Source organism: Pipistrellus kuhlii, unplaced genomic scaffold (genome assembly GCF_014108245.1).
Source record: "Pipistrellus kuhlii isolate mPipKuh1 unplaced genomic scaffold, mPipKuh1.p scaffold_m20_p_17, whole genome shotgun sequence".
Lineage (NCBI taxonomy): Eukaryota > Metazoa > Chordata > Mammalia > Chiroptera > Vespertilionidae > Pipistrellus > Pipistrellus kuhlii.
The window spans coordinates 15,549,181-15,575,500 of record NW_023425482.1 but is presented as its reverse complement, the minus strand read 5'-3'; the positions used below and the strand labels follow the sequence as shown (position 1 = coordinate 15,575,500).

Genomic DNA, 26,320 nt, shown 5'->3' with positions numbered 1-26,320 from the left:
CCAGCCGGTGCCGGCACCGGGTTGCAGACTCCACGTCCGATAGGGGGTGTGCAGGAGGCAGCGAGTCGATGATTCTCTCTCATCACCGATTTTCTCTCCCTCCCTCTCCCTTCCTCTCGGAAATTAGTAAAAACATACTTAAAAACAAACAAACAAACAAACAGCCAGGAGAGACGTGGCCTAGGCAGAGCAGGCCCAATTCTCAGAACCTACGAACCAGACTGGACATCTGCCTCCCAGCCCAGACTTCAGGCTGGACGCACCCCAACTCCCCAAGTCTTGCATCTGTTAGCAAACCTGGCCCACCCTGCGGGGGACCCTGCCTTTTCTCCATGGCCCAGCCCCGTTGCCCGTGGCCGTGGCGTTCTCCTGCTGGCACCCTTCCCCCCCGCCCCCTCCCAGGACGCCCACAGTCTCACCACAGGTCCCCTCACCCACCACTCCGACCCTGGGCATCCAGGGAGCACCCCACCTTCCCACCAGGGGGCCTCCTGCCCCGCACGCCTCACGAGGCTGCTTGTCGCTTTTAAAATTTTATTTAAATGTAGACTGTTAGTCAAATGATTGGAAAATCAATAATAAAAAATAGTTCTTTAGGGGTTTCTCTTGGTGCTGAGGAGCACATCTCAGTGGCACTGACCCCTGGGGGGGACGTAGCACCCTCGCGGGGCTGACGTCAGCCCCCAGGGGTCCCCACGGCCGTGCGGGCCACGGGGCCTGCAGCTGTGGCCTGGCTGCCCGGGGCCGGGACCTCCCCGGGCCTGCAGAGCCCTCAGAGAGGACCCCAGCCTGCTCCCTGGCCCGGGCTCTGGGGGCCTGGCTCTGCCCGGGCTCCTGGGCCCGCACCTGCCCTGTCATAAATATGTACAGTCCCTGACGGGCTTGGCGCCGGGCCTGGGGGAGCTGGGGACGCCTGTGCCCAGGCCTGCAGCGCCGGGACTCTCGGGGCGGCACCCGGGGCGGCGCCCACCGTCGCTGCCCTCCTCCCTCGGGTCCGTGTCCTCAGGCAGCGGCCAGCTGGCCCAGGACCCGGCGGAACTGCTGGGTGCTGTGGCCCAGCTCCTTGACCCTGTCCACCATGTCCTGGGCGGCGGCGGGCGACGGGTACTGCAGCGCGGCGGCTTTGGTGGTGGCCACGATGCCGCGCAGGAGGTCGCACAGCAGGTTGCTGTGGTGGGTCACCTGGCTGCGGACGGCGGCCGCCTTGGCCTGCCGTGACAGCGTGTCCCCGATGAACACCAGCTTGTGGGCGCTGAGGATGACGAACTTGCTGTGCGCCACGAAGATCTTGGGCGGCTGGTTGGTGGCCACGGCGGAGAAGAAGGCGTCCACGGCGTTGGTGAGCGTGGTCAGGTTGGCCTCGCACTGCTCCAGGTAGAAGAGCAGCAGCTGCCGGTCCGAGGGCCCCAGGCTGCCCGCCCGCCCCGGGGCCAGGGCCTGGGCCTGGGCCGCCGTCCAGTTGGCCAGGTCGTGGTCGATGGGCCGCGACACCTCCTGCTCCAGCCGCTCAAACTGCTTCAGCTGCGGAGAGGGAAGGCAGAGTGAGACGGGCCGCACCACGGTGGCACTTGGGCTCAGCAGCAGCGGGCACAGGCCTCCGATCCTACTGGCAGAGTCTCCAAATACCTTTCACCACCTCATTTATGACTCCATTTTCCCTGACGTCTTTAGAAATGGCACAGGGAGCCAAAACCTGTTTGGCTCAGTGGTAGAGCGTCGGTCCGCGGACTGAAAGGTCCCAGGTTCGATTCCGGTCAGGGGCATGTACCTTGGTTGCGGGTGCATCCCCAGTGGGGGGTGTGCAAGAGGCAGCTAGTCGATGTTTCTCTCTCATCGACGTTTCTGGCTCTCTCTCTCTCTCCCTTCCTCTCTGTAAAAAAATCAATAAAATATATTTTTAAAAAATAAAAAATAAAAAGATAAAATAAAATGGCACAAGGAGAGACATGGAGAACGGAGTGGCGGTGAGGACGAGGGACAGCACTCTTGTCTGGGTGCTGCTCTCTAATCAGAACATAATCGTGAAGAAACTAAGTGATGGGTACTCTCTCTGTAACTGCCTGTGAATTTATAAATATTCCAAAATGAAAGTAAAAAAAAAACACACCATTCTTTTTTACACAACATAAAAAGACTTAATGCACACCAAGCAGAGAACCTTACGGGTGATATTTCTGTGTTTATTTTGTGCTAGTCTGTGTTTTAATTTTTATTATCTTCATAATCAGAATAAAACTCCCTTAATTTTTATAAACTGTTTCAAGTGGTCCAAAATATGAAAGAGATTCTACATTTGCAGATAAATTATTTATAAAGAAAACTGGGTACAATATAAATGCTCAACAATAATGCTCTATGACCTTTAAAAATAATGGGAGGCCAGAACCGCTTTGGCTCAGTGGACAGAGTGTCGGCCTTCGGACTGAAAGATCCCAGGTTCGATTCCGGTCAAGAGCATGTACCTTGGTTGTGGGCACACCCCCAGTGGGGGGGGTGCAAGAGGCAGCTGATCGATGATTCTCTCTCATTGATGTTTCTAACTCTCTATCCCTCTCTCTTCATCTCTGTAAAAAAATCAATAAAATATATATTTTTAAAAATAACCTGAGGACGGTTTAATGTCATAGAAAACCTCGTGAGATAAAAGCAGATGTAACTGTTCACGAAGTGCCACGTACACACTCCTCTGTAACCGGTTTCTCCTTCCTGCTTTCTCACACGTTTCTGTGTGGTCACTCTAACATATCCGCCACCATGACTCTGCTAGTGCGAACCCAGCAAACGCATGGGGCAGGCGCAGTGGAGGGGGGCTGCTGGGAGGGCCCGGGGCTCAGCTCCCAGGCTGGCTTCCGGCAGGCAAAAAGCTTTTGCTGATGCAGCGGGTGTCCCGCTTCCTCACCTGCTGCAGCTCCAGCTGGCCCTTCCCCTGCCGCATGATGTTGCCCTTTTCCAGCAGCTCCTTCTGAGTCTTCTCAAACTCTTCCTTCCCCTGGAGGGGAGACAAGGACCGGCTGAGCCAGGACCTCACAGACCAGGAAGGGGCGCAGTGAGAAGAGTGGCCACCAGGTGGCGCTGCACACTGCATCAGGCTCGCAAGGAGGCCACCAGGCCCAAGGAGGGGTCCGCTTCCAGAGGAAGCAGCCCTCCGGGGCCGCCTCCATCTTCCCAGCACGGGAAGGGGAGGGCATACTCCATGTGGCCAAGGCCAGCCTCCCTGCCCTCGTTCCAGTGCCAGAGGTCACATCCATGCTCTAGGCCACATGTGTCAAACACAAGGCCCGCGGGCCAAATCCGTCCCGCCAGGCCTTGCAATGTGGCCCGCACCGCGCTGTCATCACTGCACTCCGCTGCGTTTCCATCACAATGACAGTTTATGACTGTTCAGTAAACCATTCGGCCCGCGATTTAGGCTGGATTTTAGATTTTGGCCCCTTCTCTGATTGAGTTCGACACCCCTACTCTAGGCATACAGAGCCTGCCCACCTGTCCCTGACCCCTGGGCCCTGACCCCCACTCAGATCTCGGCCTGGAACGCTGAGACCACCTGGCCGGCACCCGGGTCTCTGCTCAGAGAACGGCCTTCCCATCACCTTGCTTGCTCCTCCTTGCCTGGAAGCATCTCTGTCTTGGCTTATATTTCAGGACCCATCTCCCCAAACAGCACAGCCACCTCTGCCCTGCTCAGCTGCGGACGTGATGACCAGGATGCGCTGGCCCAAAGGCTGGGGGTGGGGAGAGGAATGGGCTCTGGGGGCCCTCTGGCCTGGAAGCTCGCAGTGAGAGGAGGACCAGGGACCCACCGAGGCCCTCCTCGGCCAAATCCTCCTTTGGCCACACGGGCCCTCAGTGGGGTGATGAGGGTCCCACGACAGGGGTGGAGAGATCAGAGCTCAGAGCGCACAGGGAGCCAGGGCGTGGCGGGCACCCACCTGCAGGTGGACATAGTCGTAGTCTTCCATCCAGCCGCCCTCGCTGTTCTCATACTGCCCATCCGGCGAGTCCTGGGAGGTGAACTTGGGGGGCGAGGGCAGGGGCCGGGACTGGATGCTGCTGGCCTTGTCGGCGGGGTTGGGGTGCAGGGAGCCGCCCCCCTCGGGCCCTGAGGCGGGCGCCTTGGTCCGTCTGAAGAGCAGCGAGGCGTTGCCGTGCAGGAAGGAAGCCAGCTGCTTGGCGTCCTCGGGCACAGCCCGTGAGCAGGCCACCAGGCGGTCCAGGTCCTCCGAGGTGGCCCCGGGGCCGCCTCGGCTGCTGTCAAAGGTCTGACCGTGGGCCACCAACGTCTGGTACACGTCCTCCATCTTCTGCAGCTGCCGGCTCAGCTTGGCGTTCAGCGTGCGGTCGGACGTGTGGGCGGAGTTGCCCACGGCGCTGCGGGCAAACTCCAGCAGCTCGTGGACGGCGCCCTGGACGGCGGCCAGGGCGGCCCGCAGGTCCTGCGCCGGGGGCTCCGGAGGCTCCGCGGCGCCGCGCCGGCCCCCACACCGGCCGGCGCTGCCCGCCACGTCCAGGAGGTGGGTGACGGTGGCGCTCACGCCCTGCTGCAGCCGGGTCAGGGCCTCCACGGCCACCTCCAGCTCCAGCGGCTCGCGGCCGGGCCCCGGGGCCTCCAGGGAGGAGGCCGACTGGCTGCTGCGAGTGCTGCCCGTGCTGGAGGCCGACAGGCGCTTGGCGTCTGCCGGGGCCTCCCGCTCGGCGGCGGGGGGCACCACGTACACGCCCTCGTCGGCCACGCCTCCGTCGGCCGCCTCGGGAGGGGGGGCCCGCTCCCGGGGCACGCCGTAGAGGGCGCCGGGGCCGGGCCGCCGCAGGCCGGGGGGCACGTCGTAGATGTCGGGAGCGGGGGGCGGCACGTCGTACACGTCCTCGGCGGGCGGCGCGTCCGGGGGGTGCGCAGCGAGGACCAGCGGGTGGCGGGTCGGGTCGAAGGGCTTGGCCTTGGCGAAGGCGGGGGGCACGTCGTAGGTTTCCTCACGCAGTAGGGGGCCGTCAGGGACGTCCTTGCTCACGGACGGGGGAACATCGTACACCTGAGGGGCCAAAGGGCGGTCAAGGCTGGCCGCCGTCTGCTCACCTGCAGCCGAGGGACAGGACCCAGCCACAGCCCGGCACAGTCACCGCCATCTATCCACACGGGTGTGGCTGAGAGCCCAACTCCGGGGCCAGACCTGAGCTCAACATCCTGGCTCCACTGTGTGACCTAAGGCGGGTGACTGCTCTCCTCGAAAATGGTTGTGAGGGTTACGTAAGTCAATTCACTGTGTAACTCCAAACACTCCGTGGAATATCAGTTATCACACCTATCACCACTGCCATCACCACCATCACCACCACTGCCACCATCATCATCACCACTACCATCATCTTCACTACCACCACCACCATCACCACCACCACCACCATCACCTTCACTATCACAATCACCACCACCACCGCCATCACCACCACAATCTCCACCACTACCACCATCCCATCACCACCATCATCACCATCACCATCACCATCACCATCCACTACCACCATCACCACCACCACTGCCATCACCACCACAATCTCCACCACTGCCACCACTACCACCATCCTATCACCACCATCACCACCATCACCATCCACTACCACCATCACCACAATCACCATCACCACCGCCACCATTACTACTACCATCCCATCACCACCGCCATCACCACCACTGCCATCACCACCACCATCACCTTCACTATCACCATCACCATCATCATTCACTACCACCACCGCCATCACTACCACCATCACTGCCACCACTACCACCATCCCATCACCATCACCATTCATTACCACCTCCGCCATACCACCACTATCACCATCACCATCACCGCCACTACCACACCACCACTGCAATCACCATCACCATCACCACCACACTACCACAACCACCACCACCATTACCACCACCACTTGTGTATTCCCTACTCTGGCAAGTGGTTGGCTGGGCTATCTGTGTTACAGTCAAGGTGACACCACCTTGGCTTGTGCCCGATGCCCCCTCATTACTATTGGACCCCCTCTGCTCTCAGAAGGGCTGGGTTTGGATGACAGGCTCTGTGGTCAGCTTGCTGATACCCCGTGTGTTCCTCTCACACGCCATGAAGGCCCTCCATGTGGCCCTTTTACAGCCACAGACGCTGAGGCTCAGGAGCCCATACGGAGCGAGTGAGGGCAAAGCTGGGGTCTGGAGCCCCCACCCCAGCGCACACTCAGTCACACCCAGACCCGAGCCCAGGCAGCACCAGCCGTGAGGCCCCAGCACCCCGACTGCTCACCGCGTGGTGGCTGGACGGCGGCAGGCTCTTCTCCACGCTGGGGGGCACGTCGTACACGTCCAGCGACGGGTCCCAGCCACTGGGACCCTTGACAGCCATGGGAGGGGTGTCATACACCTGGGGCAGAAAAGGTGCAGTGATGTGGGTGCCAGGGCCTCCTGAGGGGCAGGGAGCGCCCTCCTCCCTCAGCAGGGCCAGCCGAGTCCCCCCCCCCAGGCAGGCGGGCACCTACCTCCTGGCTGTACTGGCCGGGGAGCCCTCGCACCGGGGGCACGTCGTAGATGTCCTGGGGCGCCGGGCCCAGCAGGTGGCGCGGGATGTCGTACTCGTCCTGCTCTGGCTGCGAGGCCTCGAACACGTAGCCCTGCCCCACGCGGGTGGGCACCACCACCTAGGGCGGACGGCCAACTGTCACCACCAGCCCCGAAAGCCAGGCTCCGGGGTCCACGCTCGGGTCCTCAGGGAGACTCCACCCCCTGGGAGGTGGCTGAGACACACCGAGTGGGCTCAGAGGCCACTCAGAGGCAAGGGCATTTCTGCCCTTTCTTCAACGACGTCTGTGCCGGGAGACCGGGAAAAGGAAGTGGCCTCTGCACCTGGGTGACCAGGTTTCAGAAGAGGGCGCCTATGGGCTGGGGGGGGAGGGGCCACCCGCAAGTGGGTGCCTCTGCCTCCTGACACTTCTCAGTTGCACGCTCCTAGGGAAGTCTGCCCACGAGGGTTGTCCTGACTCAGGACCCGGGAGCCGCCTTTCGGATCCGGGACCAGTGGACGTGTGGTGCTGGGCTGGGCCCACAGGGGGTGGCGGCCTGGCAGAGCAGCAAGCAGTCCCCCGCCCTCTGTTCCCCCCACAGACATCTTGGGGAGACTCCTGAGGACAAGCCCAGTGGGGACCCCCAGACCTCAGTGCCAGTTCTCACGCAGATGGCGTGAGAGTAGCCAAGACTAGAACCAAGACTCCCACCCCCCACCCACATGGCCCGAGACCACCACTCACCCGAGCAGGTACCATCGGCCCAGAGAGGCGGCCAGCCCCTTCCCCAACCCGGGGCCCGGCCCTGGGCCCTGGGTCCGGAGCCGCAGGCCGCCCACAGCCCTTCATGTTGGTGCCGGGCCTGGCAGGCAGTGCCGGGCATGCAGCCTTCTTCCCACAGGCACCCTGGCCGTGGGAGGGTCAGCTGTGTGGGAGGGTCGGCCTGAGGGACAGGCTGGCAGACCTCCCAGGCCAGTTCAGGGCACGCCTCCCCAAGGCTCTGGCCCTGATCTTCTCCTGACAGAGAGGCCCTTTGTTCCCGAATCAAAGGGGACGTCTGGGCTGAGGTTGGCTCGGGGGCCCCCCCGCCCCATCCGGGGGCAGTGAGCTGAGGCAGGCCCAGCCCTCAGGCTCAGGGCCCCGGACTCCTGTGTCCATGCTGTGCCAGCCCTCACGCGTGGGCAGCCGCCAGCAGAGCAGCGTCTCCCCCAGAAGTGCAGGCACCAGCACTCCTCTCCTCGGCCCTGGGCCTGGCAGAGCCTCCTGCTCACGCACACCCTTGCCCGCCTCCCTCCTGGGCGCCCGGGCGGGCTCCCTTAGCTGTGGGGCGTGCCTCCATGGGGTTTCCCGGCCCCCGCCCCCCATCCCTGCGTGTCTGGAAGTGGAGCTGGCAGCCCTCCCCAGATTCATCTCCCTCCTGGAGCCCCAGACTTGAGCCTCCTCCAGGGCTATTTTTAGACACTGGAACCTGCCAACGGCAGGACAGGCGGGCGGCGGGCGGGAGCTGGCGGGACGTGGCAGGTTGGCGGGGCCTGGAGGCGAAGCCCGAGTGTCTCGAGGCCCTGCTGGCCCCCAAAAGGCAGAGGGGTGCATGCCTCGCCCCCTCCCCAGTGCCTCGCAGATGACACAGGCAGGCAGCGCAGGCAGGACGGCTCCAGGGACCGGACCCAAGCCCCGGGCAGCTTGCCACGCCTGCGGCTGAGCTGGTGACAGTAAGCAGCCATATTGGCCAGCTTACGTTTTTCTGGTAGAAAAAAACAGTGAGGCAGCCGCCAGGGGGAAAAGCTCATTAGGGAAACCAGCGCTCCAGAGAGCGGCGGAGCCACCTCATCGCAGGCCGCCTGCTCTGCACCTGGGCCCCATCCGCAGGGCCGAGGCCCCCCGGGGTAGGGACAGCCTGAGTCTGGGCGAACACACAGACCCCAACCCGAGAACACGTGCTCTCACGCACATCTCATCAGTGCAAGACAGACATGAGTACCCACTGCCAGATGCACACCCAAAGGCAGACAGCTGGGCAGGGCAGGGCAGGCAGGGCATCTGCAGGGCAGGAGCGAGGCCTGACACTAACGGCTTCCAAGACCCAGTGCGACGGGACGGTCCACCTGCCCAGGGCCCTGACCACCTCAAGGCAGCTCATCTGCCAGTCTCTCCCGTCTGCAAACGGGCCACTGGCTCACGTGGCCCTGGCTGACTGGCCTGGTACCCCCCCCTCCACCTGCCTCTGGAAGCTGGGTTTCCTTCTCTGAGAAATGGAGCAATCCTGGAATGTGTGGGATGGAGCAAATGGCCATCTAACCTCTCATCGGGAGTGAGGACAAGCCTAGCGTGGGACCCCTGCTTCTGGCACCCCCACGGCCCGGAACCAGGAGCCTGGGGAGATGGAGCTCCCACAAGGAACAGAGCTGAGCTCAGCTGTGTCTCCCCGTGCCTGACCCAGAGCCACAGCTGTTCCCTCGGGCACAGCTGCGGCCCTGACCCAGAGGCACTCGCCCAAGAGTGACCTCACAACAACACCCCTCCCCTGAGGGCCCTATCTACTTCTGCCTCCGCCTCCTACAGCCACGCCCCTGCCCAAATGGCCCTGACACCTGGTGTGGCCCTGACCTCTCTCAAGCCACTCAGTCCCCAACCAAAGTCCTGGCAGGGTTCCTCCACGGCCCAGCCAGCCTCTCCCCGGGACCAGGAGCCCGTTTTCCCAGACTTGTGAGGGGGAGGACGAGGCTTAGGAAAGCACAACCCTGCGATGTGGGCACAAGTGTGCGCGCACCAAGATGTCCACGCCTGGCTGTGTGTCAGAGACAGTGTCATCAGAAACTGCCTGGAGCCCACCCACGGGGGCAACAGAGCAAATCCAGGGCAGTAGTCACCATCATGTTTAGGGACTCAACAAAATTCTCTGATACCTATCTGATATGAGATTTACTACCTCAAAATGCAAAAATAAGTGTACAAATCTGTGAGAGATGTATAGAATCTAGTCTAAGGTGACCAGATGTCCCGCTTTTGGTGGGACAATTCTGATTTTTATTTATTTATTTTTAAATATATTTTATTGATTTTTTACAGAGAGGAAGGGAGAGAGACAGAGAGCTAGAAACGTCGATGAAAGAAACATCGGTCAGCTGCCTCCTGCACACCCCCTTCTGGGGATGTGCCCCCAACCAATGCACATGCCCTTGACCAGAATCGAACCTGGGACCCTTCAGTCCGCAGACCGACGCTCCACCACTGAGCCAAACCAGCTTCGGCTACAGTTCTGATTTTTAACTATTTGTCCCGCATCCCACAGCGTTTTTGAAAAGTCCAAAAGGTTTAAAAGATTCTTTCCAAAAATCGGGACTTTTTTAAAATGCCGCGGGACGCGGGACAAATTGTTAAAAATCGGGGCTGTCCCGCCAAAAGTGGGATGTCTGGTCACCTTAGTCTAGACAAAACATGCCAAAACCTCCCAGTGATTACCTCGACTGGGGCATCTCCTGTCTAGACTTTTTCATACATTTCCCGTTTTTTATGACAAACAAGCTTCACTCTCATGATCATAAAATAAAAGCAGATGTAATCAGGCTGCCCAGGTCAGGAGCAATGAGGTTTCTTGGGGAGGGCCACTGGGCCGCAGCCCCATGAGGCCAGACGCAGACTGAGCACAAGTCTCTCCAAGGGGAGGGACACAGTCAATGACCAGCACCTGGCCTCACTGCTGCTGCCTGGCCTACTCCTGCTGCCCGCTCACAGGTGCACAGGGCAGGCCTCCTGCAAAGGCGAGGGAAGGGGAAAGGTATGCCTCCCTGGGGTGTGTGTGTGTGTGTGGAGAGAGAGAGAGAGAGAGAGAGAGAGAGAGAGAGAGAGTGTGTGTGTGTGTGTGTGTGTGTGTGTGTGTAGTGGGATGAACTACCCCAAGGCTCACCAGCTAGGAACTGCTTCCTGCTGCTACTTCCTGCTAAAGCTACCTGGGAGCTGCCTATTCCAGGCCACCCCAGCCCAGCCCCGCCCACCTGTGGCCGGAGAGCTGAAGGACCAGGAAGTGGCAGCCAGTGACCCAGGGTTCCCTGGTAGCCGGTGTCATTGGACACCTTCTGCCAGCCAGCCAATGAGCTCCAGGAAGGTGTCCTGGCTGCTAAGCTCCATCCTGTGGGCGGGGGCAAGTCTCCCCCTCCCCCTGGGCTGGCTCTGAGGACGGAGGCTCAGTGCTGTGGAGTGAGTGTCTGCTCGGCTGCTGCCTCTGCCAACACAGACAGCCCTGGGCCAGGGGAGCTGGCCCAGCAGAGCCGGGCTGCTGTGTCCACTGCCCATCCTCTCCCACCAGGGCCTCCGAGTCACACCACCCGCTGTGGCCTCTCTGAGGAGGGACAAGCTGGGGAGCTGGAGCTGGGTAGGCTGTAAAGGCCCCAGTTTCTCAGGGTCCTCCTGGGTGAGCTGCCAAGGGTGAACAACCATGGAGGAGACAGGAGAGCTGGGTGTGGCCACTTTGTCCCCCAAGTCCGTTTCCAGGCCTCAGGAAACTCCACTCCCTGATTCTCGAAGGGATGTGTGCATGAGAAGACAGAGGCCAAAGGTGAGCAAATGTTGCTCCTGACTCAGCCCAAAGCAGCCAGTGGGGCTTGGCCTCCCCTCCCTCCAGGAGACAGACCGGGGAGGGGGTGGGCCTTGTCCCCTGGCCCAACATTCCACTGGCAACAGCTCACAAGAGGCTTGAACCAGACTCTCTCTCTCAGGATGACCCTGCGCTGGCAATCCCATTGGCAATACTCCCCCCGCTGTGCAGCAGTTACAAACAGGTCACCTGTAGGTGCCTGCAGGCCCACTAACTTGCCCCAAAAGAGAAGGGCAGCTATGGAGGCAGGGCTGGCCAGATGTGCTCACTGACACCAAGGGCCTGACACCCCCGCCCAGAACCTCCAGGTGCAAGGCGACAGCTGGCCTCTCCCTTTGCCCCTTCTTCCTTTCCTGCTCGCCAGGAGGTAGCCATGCTGGCTAGAGCTCACAAGGCAACTTCCCTGGCCCATGAGACTCAAGCCCTACGTCGACAATGTCAGAGCAACAAGACGGAAGGAGCCACGGCCCCTGACAGGCACAGAGCTGCAGTGCTCATTTCCAAACCGAGGTAAGTGAGGAAAAACACCTCTCCTTTTGTTCAGTCCATTCTTTTGGGGTTTCAGCCACACTCCCCCAACTGCTGCGCTGCACTGCATGCTGGATCTCTCCCCTTCAAGTGCCATCCTAACCTCCCAACCCTCCTTCCCTTTCCTGGGTCCCCTGTCCCTGCCTGGGCCCCTCAATGCTCCAGTACCCTCCACTCTCTGGGCAGAATGACTTAACTAGAGTACGGGCTGAGCAGAGTCACGTCCACTCAAAACCCTCTGTCTTCAGGAAAGCATCTGGGTCGTAGGTGGCATCAGGCCCCTGGGAGTCTGTCCCCAGCCTGCTGCTCCGGCATCACCAGCCAAGCCTTAACTGCCAACCCAGAATACGGACACTTTCCCACACCTCCAGGCCTCTGGCAGGCTTCGTCCTCCGCTGGCGTTTGTCTGACGTACACCTCATGGTCCAGGCCAGCTCAGCTATCTCCTCTCTGGGCTGGCCCCGCCTGTCCACACCCATCATCAGCAGCAGAATGACCGCATTTCCCAAACCATCACCGCCCACCTGGCCCCAGACCAAATGCACGGCCACTGCCGGAGCCCCAGAGAACGCAAGGGTGTTTAGCTGTGCCCTGCTGTGCCCAGAAACCCACCAGGGGGGCTGCCCAGCCATGCCAGGGCGGCCTTACCTTTGGCGGTGGCTTTGTCCCCTCCCAGCTGCGTGCGTCCATGGAAGGGGGAACCTGGTAGATATCCAGCCCCATCCCAGCAGAAGGCGGCACCTGGTAAATGTCCTGGGCGGAGCTGCCAGGCGCTGGAGGCACCTGGTAAAGGTCTGGGGCTGGGCTGGGGAACGGGTGGTGGGGCATCTGCTTTGAGAATGCGGACGTCTGCTTGGCCGGGGGAGACTGGAACTGCGGACTGGGCCCAGGGGCCTGGTAGAGGCCCTGCTGGGTCTTGCTGGGGGTGGGCACCAGGTAGATACTGTCGGACTGCGGGGGGTACGTGGCGGGCAGCATAGGCGTGTACTGGGCGGCCGGGTTGTGGGGGCCAGGCTGGGGCGGGGTCAGAGGGGCCGGGGGGCCGGGGCCGGGCCCGGCGGGCTTCTTGTCGTGCATGCCCACCAGGATCTTGAGGCGGTTCCCGGGCACGATGCCTTGGCGCCCGTGCAGCGAGCAGAGCCACCAGCCGTCCAGGCCCTGGGTGTCGCGCTCCAGCACCGTCATGATGTCGCCCTTGCGGAAGGAGAGCTCGTCGGGGGACTCGGCCACGTTGTCATAGAGGGCTTTGGCCAGCACGTTCTGGGGAGAGAGGACACAGGGCATGAGGCTGTGCATGGAGGGCTCAGCGGCCCGCCCATCACCCATGCCTCTCCAGGTCAGGGCAACGCCTGGGGTTGGCCCTGGGAGAGGAACCGGTGCCTGGGACCCCATGAACCCCAGCAGAAAGGCCCAGCTGATCTTGGCACTTTTTTTCCAAATGGGCCTGGATAGCACCTCAAAATCCTCTCAACCGCAGCCACCGCCTAACCGCCAGGGATGGCACTCAGACTCCATTAAAAACCGCTCCCAAAGTCATCCTGCAACCTGCCCCAACACCGGGAGAGCAGCGATAATGACAATAATGGCCACGCGTTCTGGGAAGAAAACAGGATGTTCACCCTCCCTGCACAGTCCCGCTGCCCCACCAGTGCAATCAGCCAAGAGGAAAAAAACAAACCGTCATCATCGATACGAAAATGCCCACACACTAGAAGACTCTGTAACTGATGAGAATGGAAAGTCAAAGAAGAGATTTCACACGATAACAACAAAAGCTACAGCTATCCAGGAATTGATCAAGCAAAGCCTGCAGGAGGCCTCAGAGGCAGAAATGTTTACATTCTGTCAAAGGGCTCAAGAACAACCGTGAGTAAAGGGAAATGTACACCAAGTTCACGATGACTAAGCGTATAAAAAGCCAATCAGCCCAAGCCTACTTAACGAATTCTGATTACAATCACAGTGCCAGCAGAAACTTTTTTTGTTGAGGCATCTAACCAAAGAAAAAGAATTCTTCTAGAATTAAAGGGAGGGAAACAGGTCTACAAATAGGCAGATTAATTCTGAAAAACAGAACACCAAGGCACTCTCCTTCCCGCTGAGAGAGCCTGCCACAGCTCCACACCCGGGGGTGGCTGCGGCCGGAGGGCGGGACAGGACTCGGGAAAAGAGGAGGCTGCACGGTAAGTGACATCAGGAGGAAAGCTCCATGTGAACACTTGCCTCACACTGTAAATAACGGGCAATTAGAGACCGAAACGTGAAATGTACAACTCTAGAACTAATAAAGAAAATTGTGGGAGAATATCATTGTGATGGGAAAAAATATAAAAACATAACCTCAAAAACAAAGACCCCGAAAGCACAAAATGTAAGGTGACAAAAACAAAACCAGACAGGGTGACAGGTCACCAAATGACAAGAGTGATTAATGAAGAATCTGGAGGTGCTCCTACAAATCAGTAAGAAAAAAGATAGAACACTCACAGAAAACCAACCAAATATGAGGAGTGACTTTTCCAAAGGGGAAAACTGAATGGCCAAGACCGCCCCCCAAAGAATGCTCAGGGTGCCAGCCAGCAAATCGGCACACATCTGCAGCTCTGCTGTGTGCCAGCAGGTGCCCAGGTGTCTGGTGAGGCCTGTCGGCCACACCCTCCTGAGGTAAGAGTGGAGCCTTTTACTGTAAATGTTACATAAACATCTACAAAACAACCTCATGTATTTTTCACAGATTCTTATCCAGGGAGATTCCAGACACATTACGTTAGCATGGGTGCTTCTGGAAGAGGGACAGGAATGAGATAGACATCAGGAATAAAGGAGAAAAATAAAGCAAAACAAGGAATGACAGCACTCTCCAACCCTCCTCTTTGCTGCTGTGATTCTCCAGTTAACTTGCACAGCCTCCCAACACTGCTCCGGGTTCCGCTAGTCAGAAACTCTCCCAGAGCAGGACATGCGCTCCAGGGAGAGGCCCTGGGGGAAGGCGGTAGGGTCAGAGGCAGGCGGACCATCCCACTAGTGACACTGAGTGGCAGACCCAGAACCTGACGAGGGGCAGAAAATCTGGGGTCAGGAGTCCCCGGGTTTTTAGCTCTTGGCCCCTGGTGCCGCTACTCCCTTGCACAGGTGCCAGGCTCAGGCTGGGCCCAGAGATATCACAGAAGGTCCCACCCCCACCCCCCGCTGGAGGGCCAAGGTCATTTTCAAGGAGCTAAGGAGGCACCTGGGGGGAGGGAGGGCCAGGGTTGCCTTGGCCTTCGAGGGCAGCAGAGAGCTGGGCAGGGTGCCGCAGAGGCCCGGCCTCGCACAGGGGGAAGCCAGGTCTGAGGACAGGGCAGCACCAGGCCAGCGGGGCTCCAGCTCCACCTGTGAGGCCTCAGCTCTGGCTGCCCTTCTCTGAGTCTCCTGGGCCTGAGGACACGTAGCCTGGTCCAGACCCTTGACTAAGGAATGAATCCTGGGTCTGGCCACCCATTAGCTGTGTGACCTTCCCCACCTGGGCCCCGTCTCCTCCCCAGGACTCCATCTGCAAGGAGTCAAGCAGGAGCAGAATTCCAGGCAGAAGGAAGAGCCACACCCCCGTGGGCAGGAACAGGAAGTGGGAGCCTGGGCCCTGGAGCAGAGGGCAGTGAGGGTGAGGGCTCAGCCAAGCCCCTCTCCTCACTCCATACCTGCATCTGGGGTCAGCAAGGGCCCCTGTGAGCCCTGTCTGCACTCTGCCACCCAGGATTAGGGGAGCGTCCTGAGTGTCAGCCAGGGGCCCACAGGGCTGGCCTGGGCTCCAGGCCCCAGGACTGCATGCTCAGACTCCGGAGCCCACTTCCTTCGAGCAGCTCATCGGTTCCCAGGCCAGCGGCGGGAAAACTGGGAGCCAAGAGTGGCAGACCCAGGGGAGGAAGGCAGCCCAGAGCTCAGGGCGGGCAGAGCCGGAGGAGCCAGCCAGCACCCAGAGGAGCACCAGGGCAGAGGCCCCTGGAACTGCTGACGGCTGCAAGGTCCACACAGATCACCACCGTTACACATTGCACGGAAGTGTAAGTTATGCCTCCATAAACCGTCACTCCAACTTAAATAACAGGGAGAGGGAAGAATAACAATGCTAATATTGGAGATGACTGGGAGACGTTTTCTCTTCCTGATTTTCAGAATTTTTCAATTTGTATTTAATGAGCATTTCTTGGCTTTGGGGTTAAAACAACACACGTCCTGAAAAAGAAAACAGTGGGCTCCCTCCTAGGCTCCAAAGCCGGAGAGGGCAGAGGAGGCTGAAGCAGGCCCGGAGGCCAGAGCCCAGGGAGGAGGAGGCGGGGGTGAGGGCTGCCCTGCAGCCCACTGGGGCTCCGGGCCCCATCGCCAGCTGCCTTTACGAAAAGTAAGTTTCCCAAATATGGTCTGCAGCCTGCCTCAGGGAATCACATCCCTTCAGAGGGCGGGACACACACACACACACTCACACACGGTCCCCTCCCCCAGTGACCCCAGAATACGGAGCCATCCCACTGGATCCCCCCAGCCCCTGCCCTGGTGACCACAGGAAGTGCCAGCAGAGTGAGTCACAGGAAAATTCCCCTCTGGCCCAGTCAGAGGAGGCGGGTACAGACAGAGGGGACTGCCCCTGGGAGGCCCCTCACCTCCAGGGAAGGCTGGCAGATGGGCCTCCACCAGGTCCCCAGACAGGGCTGGGCACTCAGGGAGGCTGAAGGGCTCTGCTCAGGGCAAGGTCCAGTGGGGGAGGGGAAGGGACACAGGAGACAGTCCACCAGGGCCCAAGAAGCTCCTGGGACCTCCTGGGCAAGGGTGGCCAGCCCCCAGCCCTCAGAGTGAGGTACTTAACTGTGGCTGTAACTGTACAGCTGGGGCGGCTGGAGCCAGGCTGGGAAGCACCTCTTGGGCTGGGCACGTGGCACTGGGCGCCTGGCACCAGGAGCTCCTTGCCTGCGTCAGCTGGTGCCTCTGCCCAGAGCCCCGGAGGCAGCCTTCTGCAGCCTGGGCACTGCTGGCGCCGGAGCACTCCAGCTGGCCAACGGCTCGCCCCTTTGCGTTTCTGGACCTCCCAGCAGCCCCTGACACAGGCTCCTCCTTTCTCCTGTCACTCAGCAGCACTCAGACCAGACCTGGGTGACCTCAGGCAAGGCCCTCAGCCTCTCTGAGCACTCAGGTCCCTGTTCGGGGCAACACAGGCCTAGCAGCCCTAGCTCGACCAGGTCCCTAGCCACATGGGCCCTACATTCCAGTGGGGCAGACTTGACACCAAAAAACTCGCTAGGACAGGGGGTAACCCAAGGAGGTGACACTTCAGATGATCATGAAGAAATGAAAACGAGGCAACCGTGACGCCAGCCGGGGAAGAGCATGAGCCAAGGCACTGGAGTGGGGGGAGACCAGAGGGGATGGGGTTGTGGCCCTGGAGCGGCAGGCAGGCCAGGGCCAGTCACACTGCAGGATGAGCTGGGAGGGTGCATGGAGAGCTCAGGAACCAGCGTCCTCAGGGCCCAGCGTCTTGCCCAGCTTGTTCTAAAAGGAGCCGCTCCCGCAGAGCCTAGCTTTCCAGCCTCCCCTGATTCTGGGACGACCAGGTGCTTCACCCCCAAGCTCACAAGAGGGCACCGCTGCCATCTCTTGGAGGGGCATCCCGCCAGAGCACTATCCCAGTCCTGGCAGGCACTGCCGGCCGTCTGTGTCCGCCCTGCCCTGCGTCTCTGGCCACCACACTCCCGCCTCTAGGAAACCTCTCCGTGTCCTCCCTCCTCCTCCAGGACATGACCTGGTGCCCTCCCTTCAGGAAGGACCCTGTGCCTCTCGTCGGGCACCCGCTCACTGCTGCCCCACCTGGAAGTACTAATACATCTTGTTATTGCCCATTCATGCCCCCCGACCTGGGCACCCTCAGCGTGGACTCCCTCCCCGGCAAAAGCACTAGCCTGGCCCAGGAGGGTGGGCCCCTGCAGAAACCCTCCTGGCCTGTGTGTCTGGCCCCTCCTGGGAGCAGGGTGGCTCCCCCTGAGGAAGCCGGGAATGCCCTCTGGAGCTCGCTTACCCCAGAGGGAGGAAGCAGAGGAGAGCCCAGCCAGGCTGGGTTGGTCCTCAGCTGGGCCTTGGACGCTGGTAGTCAGACATCTGCAAGAACGTATTCACGTCTCCCCCACACTCCACCCGCTGCCTCAAGGACCTCAGCTGTGCTCTGGGTATCCCCACCCCCCACACCTGGTGGCTGGGAGGAGTGGAGAGACACGATTGATGGGCTCCCAGTGACTACAGCAACGATGGCCGGTGCTGACTGTCAGAGGCAGGGCTCTTTTTGCACACGTCAATCATCTCTTTTAACCCTGTGAGATGCTATAATTAATCACCCCTACCTTATGGACAGAGGGAACGGAAGACAGAACAGTTGCTCGGCTTGCCCGGCTCACAGTCAGGGAGCTACGGAAGCGGATCTGGGCCATGTGACAATGTGGAGCTGGTGGTTCCTAGGGTAACGCTTAGGCTCCTGGAAGCCAGGAGCGGACATGTCACAGGCCTTTTGCTCCCTCCGTCCCCCACCTCCCAAACACACGGACACACTCTCTCTCCAGCCCCCGGTGCAGAGCCTCACACACAACAGTCACTTGGGAAACACTAGTTCCCTTCATACCCAGAACCATCTCTGCGTGAGCCAAGTTTATTTCTGGGATACTCTGTTTGCTTGTCTCACAGAGTCTCCGTGGCCAATGGACACAGGCCCAGTGCGTGCACTGACTGCAGTCTGCCCACTGGCCAGTGCCTGACCATCCCTTTGTCCTGCCCCTGTGCTCCCAGGCTGCAACCGAGCTCTGAGAGCAGGGCCTCTGCCCTTCCCACACCCCCCCACGCTCACATCCTCGGTGGAACTCTGGGACCAGCACCTTAGCATCACTCCCCTAATACTCCCAGGTCCTCAGTGCTCTGCCAGCAGGGAACACACATGGGTGAGCCATCCCAAGGGGAGCGTGGTTCCTGCCCTGCCTACCTCGGGAGCCTGTAGCTCAGCTCCATGCTAACACTCGGCAGCCAGAGGACATTCATGCAGAATGAAGGATAAAAACCCACTGTCAGCAGCTCCCAGTAACAAGCCCCGCCTGGTCTCGGCTGCAGTGGCAATAGCAGATGCCTTTGTGTCTAGGGCCAGCTCTGGCCGGAAGCAGGCCCCCCCCCTCACCCTTGCTAGGGTGTTCTAGGTACCATCTCCAGGAGGCTGGGCAGAGGAGAGGTGAAAAGGGGAGGGCCCTCCTTGCTGCAGGGCATGGCCCCTGCAGCCCCCAACATACCAGGGATGGTGGGAACAGGCAGGACTGAGGCCACAGCACCAAGAAGCCTGTGAGGTGGGATAAGGGCACAGCCAGCCCTCACCCTCCAGCCCATTCCAACTGCTGGCAGCTTGGGAATGGTCCCAGTCCCCTTAGAATCCTCACTACTGTCCAGCTGGCATGGCTCAATGGTAGAGTGCTGACCTGTGAACCAGGAGGTCATGGTTCCATTCCCGGTCAGGGCACATGCCTGGGTTTTGGGCTTGATTCCCAGTGGGGGGGCCTGCAGGAGGCAGCCAATCAATGATTCTCTCTCATCATTGGTGTTTCTATTTCTCTCTGCCTCTCTGAAATTAATAGAAACATATTAAAAAAAGAAAAAAAGAAAAGAAAAAAGAATCCTCACCAGTGCCACCTCTCCCAGAGACTCAGCCCAGGCTGGCAGACCCTAGACTAGGGGTGTCGAACTCAATCAGAGAAGGGGCCAAAATCTAAAATCCAGCCTAAATCGCGGGCCGAATGGTTTACTGAACAGTCATAAACTGTCATTGTGATGGAAACGCAGCAGAGTGCAGTGATGACAGCGCGGTGCGGGCCACATTGCAAGGCCTGGCGGGACGGATTTGGCCCGCGGGCCTTGTGTTTGACACATGTGCCCTAGACCTATACACTTGGCAGCCGCTGCTCTCTCTCCCGGTCACTGGGGCCTGGTGGAGGAATCGCAGGTCTCTCTGCAGAGGGCTCAGCATGAGGCTCACCTTTATTTCGAGGACAGCCCCAGAGTAGGGGTAACTACTCCCAGCCCCAGATTTGTCATCACAGAAGGCGGAGGCAGAGGGACAGCCTGGAGGGGACAGCAGGGATTTCAGCCCTCACAAAGCCCTGGATTCCCCACCTTGACATCTAGACCCCGGAGATCCCTAGCCGGTTTCCTGCACACACTGAAGGGTCGGTGTTTGATTCCAGTCAAGGGCATGCCCGAGTTGAGGCTTGATCCCCAGTAGGGGGCGTGCAGGAGACAGCTAAGCAATGACTCCCAGTCATCACTGATGTTCCTATCTCTGTCTCTCCCTCTCCCTTCCTCTCTGAAACAGATGTATATATATATACATATATGTAAATAAAAACATAAAACCCCGGAGAGCTCTGCCCACTCCAGTTCTAAAGGAGAACTCTCAGCAGCCCTCCAAGCAGCACCTCTGCCTGAGCTGAATGGAGGGGGACACGATGGCCCCAAAAGTGTGGCAGTCTACTTAGAAACAGGATCGATGTCCCCTGTCTAGGACACACAGAGGAGATGGGATGGGAGGTGGAGCCTGCCCCTCCATCCTCTGTGCTTTCACGGCAGGCCCTTACTTCACCTGCTCCTCGCTAGAGGGGAGGAGTTAGGGTAGGCAGCCCCCTACTGAGGGCTAGATCCCTACCTTCCACCCACCCTCCAAGCCTGACTCACACTGTCCCTCACCCTCCGAGAAGCCTCCTGGGTACACCCCTGGCCGGTCCTGGCTGTGGGCTCCTAGCGGGCAGGGATGGGAGAAAAGGGTGTGGAACCTCCTAAAAGCACTGGGCCTTGGTCCATGTTGCTCAGTGGTTAGAGTGTTGGCCCACACACTGAAGGGTCACAGGTTTAATTCCAGGTCAAGAGCATATACCTGGCCGAAACCGGTTTGGCTCAGTGGTAGAGCGTCGGTCTGTGGACTGAAAGGTCCCGGGTTTGATTCCGGTCAAGGGCATGTACATTGGTTGCGGGCACATCCCCGGTGGGGGGTGTGCAAGAGGCAGTTGGTCGATATTTCTCTCTCATCAACGTTTCTAGCTCTCTATCTTTCTACCTTCCTCTCTGTAAGAAAATCAATAAAAATACATTAAAGAGCATATACCTGGGTTGCAGGTTCAATTCCCACGTGGTCTTTGGAGTGTTGCCATGCTCTGCTGGGGCCGCCAACTTGGTGGGGTCCCCTGGCCCAGGGCTGTGCCTCTGTGGCCCCTTCCTGGGACCAGTGTTTTCTTTTTGGTTTCTTTTTTTTTTATTTTTAATCCTCACCCAAGGATATTTTTCCATTGATTTTTACTTGATTTGATTTATATATACTTTTATTTTGTTGATTTGAGAGGAAAGGAGGGGAGATAGAAACATCAATGATGAGAGAGACTCACTGATCAGCTGTTCCTGTATGCCCCCACTAGGATTAAGCCCACAACTCCGGCATGCGGCCAGACCAGGAATCGAACAGTGACCTCCTGGTTCACAGTCCCATTGATTTTTAGAGAGAGTAGAAGTGAGGGAGAGAGAGAAAATGACTCAGGGAGGGAGAGGGAGAGGGACACATCCATGTGTCTCTCTCACATCAATTGGTTGCCTCCCTCCCACCTGTACCCAACCCACTCCTGCTCCTCCAGCACACACACACCTGCTCTTCGAGGTCTGCCAGCCCTGTCTCCCTGACCCCAACACCAGTTCTCCGCCTGGGAAAGGAAACGGGCACTGAGGGCATGCCCCCAGCCCCGGCGATGAGAAACCTCTCCCCACCTGGCTGAGGCCTGCATGCAGCCCGGACCCTTCCTCATGGTGGGGGTGTGGGAAGCGAAATCCCTGTTCTCAGGGCGGATGAAGCCCCAACCTCCACTCTGGGATCCGGGATCCCAACAGCTCCCCTAGCTAATCCGCCCACTCTCCCGGCCCATCTCCGGCCCTCAGCAAATCCGTTTCTCCGACCGACCGACTCCCTCAGCCTGCCAGGAGAGGCCGCACGCCCGGGCTAGGGCCACTCAAAAAGCAGTCCGCGCCCACCGGAGTGCCCTCGACCACGGAGGCGGGACCCCGGGTGGCAGTGCAGCCCTGGGTCCCACCGCTGGGATCCGGCTGCTATCAGTGTTGTTGTTTGCGATCAGGGTAGGTGAAGGCCAGGAAGCGCCTGTCCCGTCCCGGAATCCGGCGCGGGGCGGGCGGCGGTGAATCATTAACCGGCCCCAGCCTGGCGCTCCTGGCACCCCCATCTCCCAGACCCCGCGCACTGGCCAGCCCAAACCTCGACCCCTAACTTGGGGGAGGGACACTCCAAACACACAGACGGACTATTGACGGACGGACCTCCACCATCTCCTCGTCAAGCCTACTGGACGATCCCGGTCTGAGGGACCTCGGCCGCTGCCTCATAGCGCGGAAACTGCAGCCATGGTCCAAGGCCCAAGGTCACCAGAAGGCGGTGGCCGGCGGGGATGGGGGGGGGGGGAAGGGAGCGGGCCTCCCGCCAGCAACTTTCCCGGATCCAGGAACTTTCCTGCCGGTCGGCAGCCCGAGTCCAGGCCGGGGCTCCTTCCAGCGCCCGGAGCGGAGCGCGCAGGCTCTGGGGTCCCCATTCACGTCTCCAGGCGCTGGGGCCCGGGTGCGAGGAGGGTCCAGGACTTGGGACCCCGCCTGGTTACGCCCCCGCTAAGCTCCCGGTGCCGGCGGTTCCCAGGACCCGCAGAGCCGGCAGGAAATGCCGCTCACTAACTCTCCCATCGGGGCCTGCCCGCGACCCGGCCGTCTCCTCCGAGGGGGTACGGACTCCAGACAGACAGACAGGGCATGCGGACCCCTCCCCGCCGGCCGCCACACTCACCAGGTAGTTCATCGTGTCCCTCTGGACGGGCTGCGGCCCCAGCTCCGCGCAGGGGCGCATGCCGAGCTGCCCGCCCGCCCCGACCGTGCCGCCGGCGCCGGGGTCCAGGAGCCGCTGTCCCGGCCACCACGCCAGCCGCCCGCCTCCTGCCGCTGCCGCCACCCGAACGGGTCCGCCTCGCTCCGCCCGCGGCGGCCAGCCCAGCCCGGCTCCCGGCATGCCCGGCCGTGCGCGCCATTGGCCGCTGCGGCTCCCCATGCAAATGAGCGGCCTGCCCATGGGGCGCGGGCACGAGGGGAGTGCGCGGGCACGAGGGGAGTGCGCGGGCACGCGCCGCCCAGTGGACCAACCCCCACGCCCTACCAGCATGGAGCTAAGGGCTAAGTGCTGCCGGCCAAATGCCAGGCTTTAAGCCTAGTTCACCTACACCAGTGATATTTCCTTTTCTCCATCTCCAACCTATACCTTATATATATGTGTGTGTGTGTATATATTATATATATATATATACATATATATAGTTGATTTTTAATAGAGAGGAAGAGAGAGGGATAGAAAGAGATATTGATGAGAGAGAATCATCGATCAGCTACCCCCCTACTGGGGATGTGCCCGCAACCAAGGTACATGCCCTTGACTGGAATCAAACCCGGACCCTTCAGTCTGCAGGCCGACCCTCTATCCACTGAGCCAAACCAGTTTCGGCTCCAACCTATACGTTTGGAGAGAATGCGCCCCTCCTCAAAGGCCTAAACCTCAAAGGCAACGCCTCCTCTTCTGGGCAGACTACGGACTGTCCTCTTCCTCCTCTTCCTCCTCCTTGTACCTCTGCAGCTCTAGAGGCTCCAGCCTGAAGCTGACTTATGCCTTCCCCTCCTACCAACCCCGGGGAATTTTACAGTGTCCTTCATGCCCCCATGTCTGAATCTGGAGGTAAAGGGGAGAGCGTCGACCCAGCTGGCAGAAGCTAATAACCACCATGGCAGGGACTCAGGTCAGGCCTTCCACGTAAGAGCCCAAGGAATGAGGCAGGGAGGTTGGTAACCGAGGGGAGACAGAGCCTGAGCCCTCCTGTTCTACCGCACCGCTCGAGACTCCAGCCCCGTCCATGGACAAGGGCTCACCTCTCTCGGCTTCCCCACTTAATTGAATCCAGCCTCCCTGAAGCCTGCTCTCCCTCCCCCACGGGCTCAGGCCCGCCCTAGGAGTCTGACCTCATCCCAATCCCTTTGTCAGCCCTAACACGCTACGCCAACAGCTCATCCGTCTCAGCAACATGGTCGGGGTCTGCAGGTAATGAGAGAGAAGGAAGGGCCACTGAGTGGGAGGGGGGAAACTACTGAGTGGAAAGTGTCTTGGTTCTCCCGAGCCCCCACTCCCTAGTGCAGCTCAGTGACGTCACTTCACACAGAACCAGGGTGTGCCAGTCCCTGAGCCTGGTCCGGGCTTGCACCGTGGCCTACTGGGAGGTCGAGGATGGGCCTACTCCAGAAACCATCAGTTTGGTGTCTTTTCTCTGGATCCGCACACAGTCACCATCCTGGGCCACTTACTAAGGATGCAGACACCATCAGGCAGCTCGCAGTGCCAGGGAAGCAGTGGGGCAGACTCGGCTTTGCCCCGCAGAGAACCCTAAGGCATGGCCTAATATATATATGCCAATATGTATCCACAGCTATCCCTCCACCTGACACACACATCTGACACCCAGGACAGGTGTACCACCATGGGCAGGCCCTCTCCTAGATGTAACACGAAGAGGCTGAACTAAGGCAGCCCAAGTTTGGCTGGTCATGGGTCCCCTGGGAAGCTTGTTTAAAAACACATTCCCAGGCCACTCCTCCAGAAAAAAACATGTGGGGGGACCTGAGCATCTGCATTTCCTCAAAGCTTCTTGGGGAACCACCAACAGGAACTCACAGCATAAGGGATGGGTAAGGAACAGAGGGATTTGGACACAATGGGACTCAGAATCCTCCAGGAGCAAAAACGGGTACCACCCTATGCCCTCCCCAAGACTGGCCCCCTCATCACCCTCAAAACAGCCCACTTCCCCACAGAAGAGCCAGCTCTCAGAGAAACACTGCCTAGGGCAGCAGGCGCCGACCGGTGGTCCACTGCCCGCTGGTGGTCCCTGAGGTCCAAAAGGTTGGCGACCACCGGCCTAGGGCATTCCCTCCTGTGTATTCCCCACAGCTGTGCGCCCTCCCCCCCACCCCCCAAACCCTGACCCATTCCCAGGTCCCAAAGGAGCGGATCAAAGCCAACCGGGTCATGCGTGAACATTTGTCTGGAGGGCGTCCTTAGGTTTTCCCCAGGCCCCCACTCCTGCGGGGTGAGAGGTGGGGAGCAGGCCTCACAGCCAGCCTGTCCTGCAGGCAGGCAGGCAGGTCTCTGCAGGGACAGGCTGGGACCCCGAAGTCCTGGCCCTCACCTCTGCCTAGCTGGCTTAGGGGGAGGGTGGCTGGCTGGGAACAAGGGAACAGGAAAAGGAGACCCCGAGTCTCTGGGGCTGGGTTAAAGCAGCTCTGGGGGCGGGGCTGCTGGGGGGGAGGGGGAGCAGAGGGGGGAAGGGAACCCAGCTCAGGCGCAGGCATTTCAAAAATTTGCTCCTTTTCCACTTAAACTCCCTCCCCCCAGCCTCTGCCTTCCAGAATGGCATTTCCGCTTTGGAATCAAGGCCCTAGGATCTGTGCCCGACTGTACGAGGAGGAGGGGAAGAGGAATGCCCCTTCCCAGGCCTGTGCGGGAGGGACAGGGAGGACAGGACCCACTGGGCAGGCTATGGTTGGGGTGTGTCATGTACAGGGAGCCAGGACAGCCTCCGTGGGGCCCAGAGCTGAGGCTCTACTATCATGCCCACAGCAATTCTGCAAAACAGGCTTCACGACTGGCCCCATTTTCCGGATGAAGAGGTGAAGACCCAGTTTACAGCCCCTCGGCCCCCTCCCAGACTTCCAGCCACAGAGGGGACAGCTGGCAACCAGGGGAGGGGAGGTGGGGCTGCCAAACAACAGTCACGCTGACTGCCTTGTGGCACTGCAGGACAGGGCAGGAAAGGAATCAAAGGCAGGGGCACTCAGGCAGCTGAGTATTAGGGCCCAATACTACCCCCACACACACACACTGAGGTTCAACAGGAAGGAGCGCGGCCACTCTGAGGAGGAGGAGCGTGGGGAGGTGTCAGTGCAGGAAGATGCAGGAGCGCGGCCCTGGCACCAGCACTGTCCCAGACGGTTGTCAGCCACCCCAGGAGCAGCTCACAGGCCGTGTGTGTGTGTGTGTGTGTGTGTGTGTGTGTGTGTGACCAATCCCTCCCGTTGGGGCCTGGAGTAGAGCTACCTGTACAGGGACCGTGGCGGGCCCAGCACACATGGGGACACTGGTTGTCATCTGCCCATTAAAGTGTCCATGGTGAGGGGTGAGAGTGGCTGCTGATCCCAGACCCTAAGTGGGAAGAGACCTTGGGACCCAACTCCCATTCTCTGGGCCTTCGGGGTCGTCTTCTTCAGGTCAGACCCGCTGCACTATGAACAATTCTTGCTTTGCTCAACAATGTCTGTTGCAGCATTTATAATTGTAAACGAAGGATGGGGCATCACCTAAATGGCCAACTATAGGGGACAGGTAAGGCAGCCACAGCCTCTCAGTGGAATGTTAGCAGCTACAGGAGGGCCTCGCTCAAAGACCGAAGCCGAACAGACCACGGTCTGACAACGGGAAGCGAAGAGAGCGGCCCCGATGGCCTGCACAGTGATGCAGGCAGCCCTTTCCCC

The 26,320-nt window shown here is 59.9% G+C and overlaps 1 protein-coding gene across 6 annotated transcripts in view; it reads right to left on the bottom strand.

Annotated features, from left to right (window-relative positions):
• Positions 1 to 524: 524 nt before the first annotated feature.
• The window catches only part of BCAR1 (BCAR1 scaffold protein, Cas family member), a 35,914-nt gene continuing 10,118 nt past the window's right edge, over positions 525 to 26,320 (bottom strand). Inside the window, exons 1-7 of one of the 6 annotated variants that reach the window (XM_036440495.2) lie at positions 22,545 to 22,778; positions 12,320 to 12,931; positions 6,529 to 6,687; positions 6,297 to 6,413; positions 3,930 to 5,027; positions 2,900 to 2,989; positions 525 to 1,521 (exon numbers count right to left, since the gene is read on the bottom strand). In XM_036440495.2, coding sequence (XP_036296388.2) covers positions 1,003 to 1,521; positions 2,900 to 2,989; positions 3,930 to 5,027; positions 6,297 to 6,413; positions 6,529 to 6,687; positions 12,320 to 12,931; positions 22,545 to 22,763 — 2,814 coding nt within the window. In that variant the 5' untranslated portion in view covers positions 22,764 to 22,778 and the 3' untranslated portion in view covers positions 525 to 1,002. Of the gene's footprint in view, positions 1,522 to 2,899; positions 2,990 to 3,929; positions 5,028 to 6,296; positions 6,414 to 6,528; positions 6,688 to 12,319; positions 12,932 to 15,348; positions 15,370 to 22,544; positions 22,779 to 26,320 lie in introns of those variants that run through there. The other 5 variants (XM_036440492.1, XM_036440489.2, XM_045582675.1 and 2 more) reach the window with 5 other exon arrangements.